We start from the raw sequence: 13,294 nt of genomic DNA, 5'->3' as shown, positions 1-13,294 counted from the left end.
TAGGCGAGGTTAATCGCGTTCTGCTACCACCTAACTCTTAAAGAGCTCCAATTTATTATCTATGTGGTCAAAATCTCAAATAAATGAGGATAAAATTCCATGCCTCGGCTGGGATCGAACCCACGCCCTCCTGTTTACCAGGCGAGCGTCTTGACCACTACGCCACCGAGGCAGGTATAAAACTCCGTCACTGCCTCAATAGTCAATACTCACCCATGATTCTCCCATGAGGTTCGACCAGTCCCGTATACACGGCAAAGTTGGCCGGGGAGCCCGAGTACGGCTGCACGTTGCACCCCCACTGTTCTGGATCGAGATTAAACGCCTTCAGCGACCTCTGTTGAGCTACAATCTCTATCTCGTCAATGAACTGGTTCCCGCCGTAATATCTGAGGAGAGACATGAGGGAAGAATAAAAAAAAAAAAAAAATAAAAAAAAAATAATAAATAAAAACGTGTTTTGGCACTAAAATATGACCATCGAAAATTTGACCCGATTACATTACTTTCCTTCCTATAGGATAAGGAAAGTAAAAAAGGGTTTTTAGGGGAAAGAACCTCAAGGTAGAAACCATGTTAAAATAACAGTGCATAGGTAAGTTGGTACTTATACTAATAGAATCAATCGAATAGACTTTGTCAGCGGCCGAAGGCCGCATTTATTTTTCACAACATGTTATAAATACAGCGGCCGAATGCCGCATTATATTTATATCTTAACTCAGCTTATATAGCCGGCCTTGCCAGCGGCCGAAGGCCGCATTTATGCTTGAAAACAGATCTATTACCAAAAGCAGGCAGCGGCCGAAGGCCGCAATGTATTTATTCTTTACAAATTTATCATAGCTACTTTGCCAGCGGCCGAAGGCCGTATTATATTTATATTTTAACTAAGCTTACATAGCCGGCTTTGCCAGCAACCGAAGGCCGCATTGCTTTATTTGTATCAACGAACCGAAGCACACTAGTCTTGCCAGCGGCCGAAGGCCACATTTACGATTAACCACAGATCTAGGCATTACCAGAAGCAGCGGCCGAAGGCCGCAATATATTTATTCCTTAGAAGTATAAGATAGCTAGCTTTGCCAGCGGTCGGAGGCCGATCAGATAAACACATATGAATTTATGGGAATGGATAAATAACATTTACTTTTGCCCCTTTGCAATATTACCAAAAATCACACCACAGGTACCCATAAGTTCAACTTTTATACGAAATACCCAACCACATCTAGGATTTAGCTCTACTAACGGACGATGTGTCAGCGAGCTGTTGTGATAGGATACGAACAAAATCGCCAACTCCTCCAAATAAACCACAAATAGAATATATCATTCATTATCCAGCAATCCAGCTCGAGTTTAACATTTTTTATCCAGTTCGAGTAAACTCCAGTAGACTATAAAAATCTAAACAATGTCTCCTATATTAGATGGGGAGAGTAATAAAAATGATGTATTTGATGTCTCTTATCTAATTGAAATGACCTTTCAAATGGAATACGTAATAATCATACAAATAGGTACGGTAGATCTTAGAGACAATCAATAATCAGATGGTTGACTAGCATGGGAGGGATTGATTAACCAATCAATGGAGGGGAAACCTTATAGCTAGTACAAAGAAAAGTAGTTTTTCCCTCTCTTAATCAATGATTTGTTGAGATGTTTAATTTGCAAGATATGTACCTATCAACCTGCTTAGAGGCTTCCTACAACTAAAGGGGTATTATTATGTAATGAAGAGTGGAATGCTCCTACAACAGGAACAAAGAATTGTTTCAGGAAAGAGTCCCTACCATTTAATACATGGGTTGTGACTTTAACTTGGTAATTTTGCCTTTAGTTTGTCTATGAATTCTATGATAGATAACTCTTGAATAGTTTGTCTGATTTTGATAAAATTTGGCAAACTTCAAATACCTCTTATGGGCATTGGCTTGTTGGATTTTGGGATCAATTGGACCTATAGGGACCCCATCGGAGCGCTTTTACTGAGTATTTTTTACAGATCACTAAACCGCTGGCTAATCTTATTTAGAGAAGAGAGTACATACGTAAAATATGTTGATTCACAGGTTGTTTTTTTTCTTTATCAAGAGTCCGTCGTGTTGTGGTTTGTGGTGTTTTTTGTTATTGACAGAAAACGAATACCTACGTAAAATTATCGATAGAAACACGTAAATGTTTTTTTTTAACACAAAACATTACCTAATATTAACTAAATAACTACGAAATACAAAATTTTACGAGAAAAACTGATTAATCTGATCATTTATCATTTTTTTGCCAAAGCCAAATCCCCAGAAAAACCACGAAAAGTACGAAAACTGAAATTTGAATTTTCGCGGTTCCTTTTTTTGAAATGAAAATTTTTGTGCTCGTTGGAAAAACGATTTTTGATGATATCCAGGGGTTCTCAAAATGGAACTCAAATCCCCCCCCCCCCCAAAAAAACCACCTTCAGGCCGTGGTTATGAACAGGGCTGAGATAGGCCATTCTGAGATGTTCTTGGCAAGTGGAAAATGATGTGGTAACTTAACACAAAGCCTTCATGAGCGTGAAAAGTGGCGGGAAATTCGAAATTTTGATTTTTTTTTGCGCAACGCGTATAATCTGAATTCATTTTTTACTTTTTATCTCTAGTTTGCACGTTTATATTATACTTTTGATTTAAATTAGATATTACAAACAAGCGAATTACAAAGCAAACAAAAATAAATATAAAATAAATTTTAAAAATTGCCGCCGGGACAGAGGGTTAGAAAAAAAGCCCAACAATTCCACGCTATCCTCGGTTAAGTTACCACTCCAATGCAAAACTGTAGAAACAATATCCTATCTCACCTCGTCCGAGCTCATCTCAGCCCTGTTCATAAACACAGCCTCAAAGTACCTTGTCCTCTTGGATTTTTACTTTCCTTATTCTATAGGGAAAGTAATGTAATCGGGTCAAATTTTCGATGGTCAGTTTTTAGTGTCAAAACACGTTTTAAGGTCCGTGTGTGTGTCTGTAAAAGTTAGAGATATTGTAAAAGTTAGGGTAAAAGTAAAAGAACACTCAAATAAGCATCATTCAATAGGATAAGGAAAGTCGTGTGATGTTCACACCAGATTTTTTTTCTATCCTGTCCTTCTTCTTCGATTTCGGGACGATAATACCTCCGTTGTTACAAAAATCTTGGAAAAAATTATTTCTTCAAAAGAGTAAAAAAAAGTAAAATTTCGTGTGCCCAACTAGGTAGGTAGGTACCTAATACAAGTAAAGTTTCTTTCCAGTAGTAGGTAGGTATACCTATACAGACTGTTCATGAAATTACGGGCTAAGTTGAATTAAATTTGCTCCCATAGGTACCTACATAAACATCCCATTTACTAGAATCATTCATTTTCCTCTTTTGTGAATTTAACTTCAATTTCAAGTCAGACCTATACTTACTTACATTTTTGCTAGAACTTTAAGTAGCTTTTATCTTGAAATTTTCATGTTCTATTTTTATTAAACTAGCATAGGATGAACATCCCATTTACTAGAATCATTCATTTTCCTCTTTTGTGAATTTAACTTCAATTTCAAGTCAGACCTATACTTACTTACATTTTTGATAGAACTTTAAGTAGCTTTTATCTTGAAATTTTCATGTTCTATTTTTATTAAACTAGCATAGGATCTAGGACCAAACTTAAAGATAAACTTAGACTAAAGTTAAACTGCTTGAAATCTTGATTTGTTTAAACTTTGGTTGGCCTTTCACATTACTCAAATCTTTAAAATCTAAATTGTAAATCACAGCATCAGGTATGAACTTTCAAGCCCTTTTTGTACAGGATCTCTTGCATACTCAAGTGAATAGCTACCTACATGTTACACATTGCAGTAGGTAAAGGATTTCATATCTAATTAATCAACTGCCAATTAATTTTTGGCAAAAGACCAATCATAAAAGATTTTATACATTATACGTCACACATTATGATTATTATGAACCTCTACCTAATAATTATGTTGTGTAGTTACCATTATTTAATTAATCAGAAAAAAAAACAGGCCCAAATGCTTCTACATAGTTAGGTATCTAGTACCTAATTCTAAAGTAAAGTACTTACATACATCTTAAATTAGGAAGGAGTTAGGACCCTTAAATTATAGAACTGTAGTCTGAACTTAAATATAATTTATTCGTGAAGGTATTAACAGTCTTAGATCTTGGTTATTAAAAAAAAAAAAAGAAAAAAAACAACACCTTTGAACTTGGGTTTTATGTGTGTTCTGTTGCACTGTATTTTTCTATGCACCTTATTAGTTATTTATTATTATTATTTTTTTTAAGTATTGGTAGTTCTTGAGTATTTTGGGCTTGACCTTACAGAATCATGTACCCATCATCTTGTTTTGTTGTAGCCGCTTTAGCTTTCGGCAAATGGTGATGGTCTCTAGCCATGTTTAATTGGCTTGTCCTGAACTGCAGTCAACCATCATGAGGACCTGTGCTTATTACTTTCTATTATTTTTTAAAAGCAGAGAGAACCCTTTGAAGAACTGCCAGCTAGCTAGGCTGGTTAGGGTTAGCTGTTATCCTCCCTGTTTATAGTCCCACAGCCAGATGCCAGTCTACTCTCTGTTTAACGTCCCCTAGCTAGACAGCCATCATATTGTCCTCCCTCAAAGTTGACAGGTTGTGAATTTGTAAATTACCTTCATAGATAGGTATATTTATTTTTATACCTAAAGTGATTTTAAAATTTGTAAACTTAAAATCTTCTTACTTACTTGAATAATTTGTAAAAGAAGAAAAAGAAAAGAAAAATTCACGGGGAAAAGCATATAAATCAAAGTTCACAGGTGAAATTTACATATTCAAATAATTTTCTCTCTTGAATTTTATCAACATCTTCTCTATAACCTATTTTTGGAACTCATCTAGTCAAAGTAGATTCTAAAGCTTTCTACGCTGAAAAACGACCCAATTTGCAACTTTTACCGATTATTTAGCTTCAGGAACACTTACATTAGCTAATTGGACAAAAAAATCCCATACTTTTGGACTTGATTTACTCAAATCACAACTTTAAAATTAGGCTTTCAAATCTGAGCTTGGAGAAAACACTATCATGTAATTCCTCCAGAAAAATTGATTTTTCTTAAAAAAATTGAAAGATTACATGGTACTTTGTGCATTGTGAAAAGCTTTAGCAATCTGATATCTCATGCATTTTGCAAACCAAGTTCATTATCTTCTATGTTTCAGAATTACACAATTTATTGACATCGGGCATTTGTAATTTGTAATTTTGTAATTTGTAATAATGGCTTTTTATTTTTAACATTGTAGTTTTATAATAGTTGTACAAGTAGGTAAAATAATGTATGTATGGAACCATAAATAAAGATCCCCCATATTTTTTCTCCCCCAGTGCAAGGCGCTCCTCCGCCGATGGGAGGCGGAGTCGGGGTGGGTCCAGGGGGCGTGGCCGGGTCATCTCAGCCCCAGCAAGCCACGCCCACTCCCGGAGACCCGGACAAGAAAAAGTTGATTCAGCAGCAGCTCGTTCTACTGCTGCACGCACACCAGTGTCAACGCCGCGAGAGTCAGGCCAACGGGGAGCGAAGACCGGTGAGTTTTGAACATATTTGTTTTTAACTATTTTTTCCGCAGACTTAGCTTTGAATTCTTCTTCTTAGGCTTAACTTTAATTTTTTTTTGAATTTTTGATTTAAAACTTTTGATTGAATACTTTTTTCCAAACGTCTTTACACAAATCAATAAAAGTTGACACTTCAACACAAGTTAAAATGATGCGCGATGGCCAATTTTTTTAAAGATGTTTGTTAAAATTCGTTAATTTGCTCATTCTATTGTACTTTTTTTTTCTTATTTGCGTCTAACTATCTAGCCAAAAACCAACTTTGCCAATTTTGAAGCTGTGCTTACGAGTAACAAAAATAAAAGAATTATTAGCTACTTCTTACTTTCTATTTTTTTCATTATTTTTCTACATATATTTTTTTCAAGGTTTTGAATTAGCCCTTTAAATAGGTATCTGACTTATTTTTTGTTTTATATGAAGCTCGAACTTTTCCCTTTAACCAGAAAAAAAAATCATATCTCTTTTAAGTGTTATCATTTGACTGCTAGGAATAACTACATTGTATTGTTCTTCCAATCCAATTTATTTTGGTAGGCAACGGATTCTTTTGAACAGTCATTAGGGTTTATAGTAAATTCGGAATGAGGTGTAATCGGGATCTTTTCTGTATGATCGACCGCATCGATTTTTTATCATCTTTTTTTTTTAATTATTTTTATTTTTTTTTCATTATTTTTATTTTTTTCATAAATACAAGTAGGTATATTATCTTTTATCAGTACCCCATGTTAAAGATGTAAAGTGTGAATGATGAGTCAAAGGCCGATGAATTGAGAGACGAGCGTTTCATCGGAGTAGGGGAGGGGCCAGGAAGATTCTTAGCCAATGAGAGAGGAGAGAATCTCCACCCCTCATTCTGTGGGAAGTGTTGAGACCTCCCCTAATGGCGAAGAACCTTTCGCCCCGCCCCCTTCTCTGTAGACAGCACTTGTCTTGCTGATCGTAACCACGGAAGCGATATGTACCTGACACACTGTAGTTGTATTTTCCTTTCAGAATTTCCCCTTTTTCCCCCTTCTTTTGGCGCCACCTGTACTAAACCATAGGAATGTAGTTTTTTGGATAGGTTTATATTAGACATGCTATGTATTGAAATTATTCCTTACTTTTCTTTTTTTTTCTTTTTTTTTTGTCCTTTGTCCTTTTTTTTATAATTAAGCAAGGTCTACTTACAGTTTCATAGGCATTTCTGTTCTGTTCATAGAACTCTTTTTCAAAGGCATTTTTTGAAAACTTTCAGGAGACCTATTGCATAATTTCATTTTGAGTACCTCAATATATGGATTGTATGTACCTTCGTAGTCATACCTTATTCACCTTCTTGTATGTAACAGTTTCATAGGCATTTCTGTTCTGTTCATAGAACTCTTTTTCAAAGGCATTTTTTGAAAACTTTCAGGAGACCTATTGCATAATTTTATTTTGAGTACCTCAATATGTGGATTGTATGTACCTTCGTGTATGGACCTCCCACAAAGGTCCCAAGTCTTCCATCAAATATCGAATAAGACTCTAAACCACGTTTTCCGTGTTTGTTTTTCCAGGCATATCCTCCATAGCAGGTCTGGGTCAATCCGGAGGCAACCCCCTAGTGGAGAACAACTCTAACGTGTTCATACCCTTGAAAATACTACTTCTAAAAAGTTGAATCTAAACAACATTCTAGCTTTTAACTGCTAAGGTTTTTGAGCTTTTTAGTGACAAATAGTATAAACTATAAATTATTGAAAACACTACTTTTATAGGTAGAATCTAAGCGACATTTTGGCTCTTTGGCCCTAAACAAATTTTGGCTGTAAACAATATTTTGGCTTTTTGGCTCCAAACAATATTTTGGCTCGCACAATGAGTGGTACTCAGCTTGTTTACTCACTCCAAGTGTTGGATAGGGAGCAGCGATTATTTATCATCAAGAAAGTTCGGATTCCTCAAAGCTTACTCCCGCCAAATAAGAAAAAAAAAAAAAAAAAAAAAAACACCAAGCTCACTTACCCGCAATGACATAATCATCATATCGATTTTTGATATTATTCATGTGAGACGATGAATTTACACTTGTGCTCGAATGAAATGGACTGGACACATGATGCACATGTGATGCGTTACCACCATTCAGCGAGGATTTTTCTTTCTTCTCATGAGTACTTTGCATGTGAAATACTCATTGGGTACACAAACCCTGCTCAGCACACAATCTGAAATCAAATGTGAATTACCAAATAAATTTTTCTTTTCTTTTTCTTCTTTTACAGATTATTCAAGTAAGTAAGAAGATTTTAAGTTTACAAATTTTAAAATCATTTTAGGTATAAAAATAAATATGTACTACGTGTTCATGTCCTCTAACACTTCCACTACGCCATCTCAAGCCCAGTCTATTCAGACCATACAGAACTCCTTGTTTGTCGGCCTCGGGGGAGACGATGGAATGAATGTAAGTAGTTGGATGATACCTTTTTGCCTGGGGTAGTAATTACTCGACTTTTTTTTTCGCTTTTAATTAAAAGTTCAACCTTCTGGCAGGATGATGTTTTGTCTCCTAGGTACTTAGATATTGTTATTAATCCGACCTTTACTGAACTCTTAATTTAAAATTAATATTTGTGTCCAATTTTGATACGTCATTTTATTTTGTCTCCTATGTTTTTTCTTCTGAAAACACTACTTTTATAGGTAGAATCTAAGCGACATTTTGGCTCTTTGGCCCTAAACAAATTTTGGCTGTAAACAATATTTTGGCTCGCACAATGAGTGGTACTCAGCTTGTTTACTCACTCCAAGTGTTGGATAGGGAGCAGCGATTATTTATCATCAAGAAAGTTCGGATTCCTCAAAGCTTACTCCCTCTTACTGCCGAGGGTGAGTGTTTCCTAAAGTTCCTTTCTCATCATCTTCATTTACTGACCTTTCTTATTCTCTCCTCCCCCTCCCTCTTTTCCTCTGTCTCCGTCCATTTGTCTCCGTTTCCATGTTCTCACTCTTGTATCCTCTCTTCTTTTCTCTTTCATTTCCCTTTCACGCTTACTCCCTCTTACTGCCGAGGGTGAGTGTTTCCTAAAGTTCCTTTCTCATCATCTTCATTTACTGACCTTTCTTATTCTCTCCTCTCCCCCTCCCTCTTTTCCTCTGTCTCCGTCCATTTGTCTCCGTTTTCATGTTCTCACTCTTGTATCCTCTCTTCTTATCTCTTTCATTTCCCTTTCACAACTCAGTAGTGTAGTGGTTAGCAGAGAAGACTTTGGATCTGGAAGTTGGTGGTAAGAGTCTAACTCAAGACATAAAATAAGTCGAGGTGAATGAATTGGGGAAATTTGGAAAGAGCATCATTTTCCTCATTATTGATGTTTTCTAAACGGGATATTATGTGAAGTAACATTTTAAAGGGAGAATCAATTTTAATAGTCTTCACTAGCGTATAGTCAAGTAAGGACTAAGTATTAAAATTCATTTTCCTATTCTTTTTTTTTATCATTTCTAAATTTCCCCTTTTCCTCCCACTCTGTTTCAGATATCCTCGGCATGACGTCACAATCGCAACAGCAGCAACAACAACAACAACAACAGCAGCAACAGCAACAACAAGTGACACAACAGCAACTTATGAGTGGAGGAGGGGGAGGGAACTTGCCTCCGCCCCCCTACAACACGGTGCAACCTCCCACTACGTCACCATTCAACTTTCAGGTAAGTCCATCCTCTTTTACTTCATTTCTTTGAGTTTTACTTTTCCTATAGTCTTCTTTAACTTCTAATTTAGATTTTCTTATTTGGAAACCTTCCTTTATCCTACCTACCCCCTCCATACATACTCTCCTATTCAATGCCTCCTCCTTTGCCCACCACTAAGCTTTCTAATAAAATTGTTATTTTTTAGGTAACAATAAATTTGAGGACTCTACCCGTATCAGAAAAACACGAACAACCAGGACTCATGGGACTTTGTCGAAAAGTGAATAACTCACCCCTAAAATGGGAATTCAGCTAAAAAAATGAAAAAAAGAAACTGATTTTTATATGCGTAGATTTCAGTAATTTTAACCAAATTCTTTTCTCGTTTGTTATTTATCAGGACAATGAGCCTCCTGCTATGAAACGTCGTAAGTTGGAATCAGATCTGGATCCAAGCACCGGAGATCTCAATAATCCCCCATCTCATCCTGGTGCACCAGGTAAGCCACTCTTTCCCTACTCCTCCTCCTCGATAGAGCAGGAAAAATGAGGACCAACTGAATTTTTCTTTTTCTTCTACGACTTCTAGATACCGAGATAAATCGATTTCGAAAATACCGGTAAATTGTGAACTTTGACGTCACGGCATACGCTCCCGTAGGCGATAACGTCATAATTCATGGAATTTTTCTTTTTCTTCTACGACTTCTAGATCCCGAGATAAATCGATTTAAAAAATACCCGTAAATTGTGAAGTTTGACGTCACGGCATACGCTCCCGTAGGCGACGACGTCATAATTCATGACTCCCGTCTTTCAAAGTCATAGAGCAGGAAAAATGAGGACCAACTGAATTTTTCTTTTTCTTCTACGTCTTCTAGATACCGAGATAAATCGATTTCAAAAATACCTGTAAATCGTGAACTTTGACGTCACGGCATACGCTCCCTTAGGCGATGACGTCATAATTCATGACTCTCGCTTCGTTTGTTTGTGCGCAAGTGTTTCTGCGCATTTTGACGTGAAATCTGACGTCACAACTCTTTGAACTTTTTCATTAGAACGGCAATTAAAAATTGAATTTTCGACCTTTTAAAGTTACTTTTTCGGAGTTTTGACCTCATATTTGGATTTTTCACAACTTTTTATGTAGGAATCGACCTTTTATTAATAATATTTTCCCAATTGCAACTCCTCCATTGCACCATGGGAAATCCAAGATGGGAAATACAACTTGTCTTTTTTTAATGGATCGATTCCATCCAATACATACTTTTATCATGCTATTTTTGATTTCATGAGGTACATCCACATTAGTTAATGTTTCAGGTCCCGCTTTTCGTCCCTGTTTAGACTCTTAGGCCAGCCACTCAATATCAGGTAGACCTGACAGGTACACCTGATTAGGTCTACCTGATACCTGATAGTGAGTGGCTGGCCTTGAGCATCCTTTCTATTTACCTACTTTTATCATTGCAAATTTTTACTTATGCTCTTTCTCTCTTTCAAACGTTCAAAACTAGTCTCTCTAACTTCCATATATCTCAACAGTCTCAACTCTAACTTCCATATATCTCAACAGTCTCAAGTCTCAAGCTCTTTCCAACATAATTTTTCTTGATTTTTGATCTCTTCCTTTGACGTGTCCTGTTATCTCCCTTTGATTTCCTTTTCATTCTAAGGGTGGGTTTCACCGACCTTCTTTTTAGCCCCTAACAGCCTGTTAGGTTAACCAGCCCTGTTAAGTAGGTACGTTATACAAATCAAATGGAACTTAACAGGCTGTTAGCCTAACAGGCCTTCTGGGGGCTGAAAAAACATTGGTGAAATCCATTCTAACGCGTCTATTTCTTGCAGTGTATGCTACCCCATTGTAAAACAATGAAGAACGTTCTCAACCACATCACCACGTGCCAGTCCTACCGGTCCTGCTCCGTATCCCATTGTACTTCGTCCCGACAGATCATCTCGCATCAATTTCCTTATAATTCTAATTGATCTATCCTTTCCCATTGATTTCCCTTATAATTATGTATATTGTATAAGTAATCAAGGTATTTATATAGCCATAACTGTAAAATTGTTCTCTATAATATGTCAAAATATATAAGACCTTGGTTAGACTGCGGGGGTAAAGGGTATTTTCAGTCCTGTCCCAGCAAGATGAACTAGATGTATATCTATTCTATTCCTTCTAATTCTAACGCGTCTATTTCTTCTCGCAGTGTATGCTACCCCATTGTAAGACAATGAAGAACGTTCTCAACCACATCACCACGTGCCAGGCCTACCGGTCCTGCTCCGTATCCCATTGTACTTCGTCCCGACAGATCATCTCTCATTGGAAACATTGTACGCGGACGGATTGTCCCGTATGTTTGCCGCTCAAGAGCCGGACGCCCACCAATGGTAAGTGGACCGCCAAAAACATTTTCCGTCAGTTTTCTTTCTTTCTATTTTTCTTCATTAAGTAAAAATAAATAAAAAATCTTTGATAATTTTTCAAGGAAAGTGCAGTTAGTGTTCCTTAATTATTGGTTAAAGCAACTTTATTGAGAGTTTACTGGCCTTTATATATATTTTATTTATTTGATTACACGCTAAGCATCACGGCCATGTGTGGACCTTTATATATAAAATAAAAAACGATTTGTGCAGATTTGATATTTTTGTAAGTGAGGGTTAACCAATTCTTCATTTGATTGAAACAGGCCCGTCAAAGCCAAAAGATTGCATATAATTCAAAAGACATTTTACCACAGATTATTTATCTTTGTTGTTGTTTTCAAAAGGAACTTGGCCATTCGGTCATTCTCCCACGTGCATCCCAATACTTTTCCACGATGTTGTTGCTGGATCTATTTAGGTGAAAATGCCGGCCATTCGGTCATTCTCCCACGTGCATCCCAATACTTTTCCACGATGTTGTTGCTGGATCTATTTAGGTGAAAATGCCAAAAAAAAAACGATGAAATTCTATTTCGTGTTTATATAGGCCGGGCGGCGCTTCAAACTCTTGACGTTCGCGCGCCTCCCGGCACGCTTGATATTTGATTTTTTCCCCTGACTAGACTTGACCTTTTCACCCTTTTCTCCCCCCCCCTTCACAGTTCTCATGCAGCAAAACACCCCGGTCACAACCGCGACAACCACGCAGCCCCGCCCGTCACCCTCGGACATGCGTCGCGCCTGTGACGCGCTCGGCATTCAGTGTCCCGCGCCCGGGGCAGATTTGAACACCGCCCCCGTCACCCTTCAGCAGGTTGTTGGCGGGGCCGGGGTGCGCCCGCCGGCCAATCTGACACCTCCGACTTCTGTCGGCGGTGCCGGGGGTTTGGGTGGCGTGCCGCAGGGTGGTGTGCAGGGACCACACGGTCAAAGTGCTGGAGCCCCCATGACTTCCGTGACGGGAGCCAACCAGGGATTGCCTGGATCAGGTAAGCTGATTTTCCAATTACATGTTTTACTCTCAATCTATGTTAGGTATTTGTATTTTTACTTCTTTATTCAACCCGTCACAAGCACAAGGTACTTAGAGCTGAATCTTCCTCGTCTACAACATTAGCGTGATAGCTAAAATTTGTGTCGACTTAGGCGGAATCAGCTCAGGTATTCATTTTCAGTTCAATCGTGATCTTCTCTTTCTTAACATTTTCTGCTTTTCCCCCATCAGGATAAAATCCGCCCCGGGCGGGAATCGAACCCGCGGCCTAGCGCTTACAAGGCAGAGGCACTACCAACTAAGCTAACTAGGGATAGAAGAAAATGTAAACGCTAAGGTCTTACCTTTCCGGAAGCGAAGAGAGACGGAAGGCAGGATAGGAGAAAGCCAGGCGTTCTGAAAACGATCCGTTTAGGATAAATTTTGATCCGGGCAAGAATCGAACCCGTGCCTAGAAGTTCTTTTAAGGCAACCGCGCTGCCTTCCAAGCGAACTAGGCTGGCAAAGGCCGCCTGAAATCGCCCTCCAACCTT

At 37.8% G+C, this 13,294-nt stretch overlaps 2 protein-coding genes across 2 annotated transcripts in view; one reads left to right on the top strand and one right to left on the bottom strand.

Moving 5' to 3' along the window:
• The window catches only part of LOC103508739 (serine hydroxymethyltransferase, cytosolic-like), a gene marked incomplete at its 3' end in the record, with an annotated part of 11,818 nt that extends 11,400 nt beyond the window's left edge, over positions 1-418 (bottom strand). The window contains exon 1 of the mRNA XM_026823258.1: positions 214-418. Coding sequence (XP_026679059.1) covers positions 214-403 — 190 coding nt within the window. The remainder of the gene's footprint in view (positions 1-213) is intronic.
• Positions 419-5,418: 5,000 nt separating this feature from the next.
• Positions 5,419-12,997, top strand: LOC103508738 (CREB-binding protein-like). Its single transcript, XM_008473311.2, has 4 exons — positions 5,419-5,616; positions 11,545-11,728; positions 12,430-12,756; positions 12,993-12,997. The coding sequence occupies exons 1-4, from the start codon at positions 5,437-5,439 to the stop codon at positions 12,995-12,997; spliced, it is 696 nt and encodes a 231-aa protein (XP_008471533.1). The 5' UTR covers positions 5,419-5,436.
• The last annotated feature ends 297 nt before the right edge of the window (positions 12,998-13,294 follow it).

Source organism: Diaphorina citri, unplaced genomic scaffold (genome assembly GCF_000475195.1).
Source record: "Diaphorina citri unplaced genomic scaffold, Diaci psyllid genome assembly version 1.1 scaffold429, whole genome shotgun sequence".
Taxonomy (NCBI): domain Eukaryota; kingdom Metazoa; phylum Arthropoda; class Insecta; order Hemiptera; family Psyllidae; genus Diaphorina; species Diaphorina citri.
The sequence above is the reverse complement of the archived record's forward strand: the minus strand, read 5'-3'. Positions and strand labels throughout refer to the sequence as shown.

Coding starts and splice junctions, on each gene's coding strand:
- LOC103508738 (XM_008473311.2), top strand. CDS start 5,437: ATGGGAGGCGGAGTCGGGGTGGGTCCAGGGGGCGTGGCCGGGTCATCT. Junction 5,617..11,544: donor CCAACGGGGAGCGAAGACCG/GTGAGTTTTGAA, acceptor TTCTTCTCGCAG/TGTATGCTACCCCATTGTAA. Junction 11,729..12,429: donor GAGCCGGACGCCCACCAATG/GTAAGTGGACCG, acceptor CCCCCTTCACAG/TTCTCATGCAGCAAAACACC.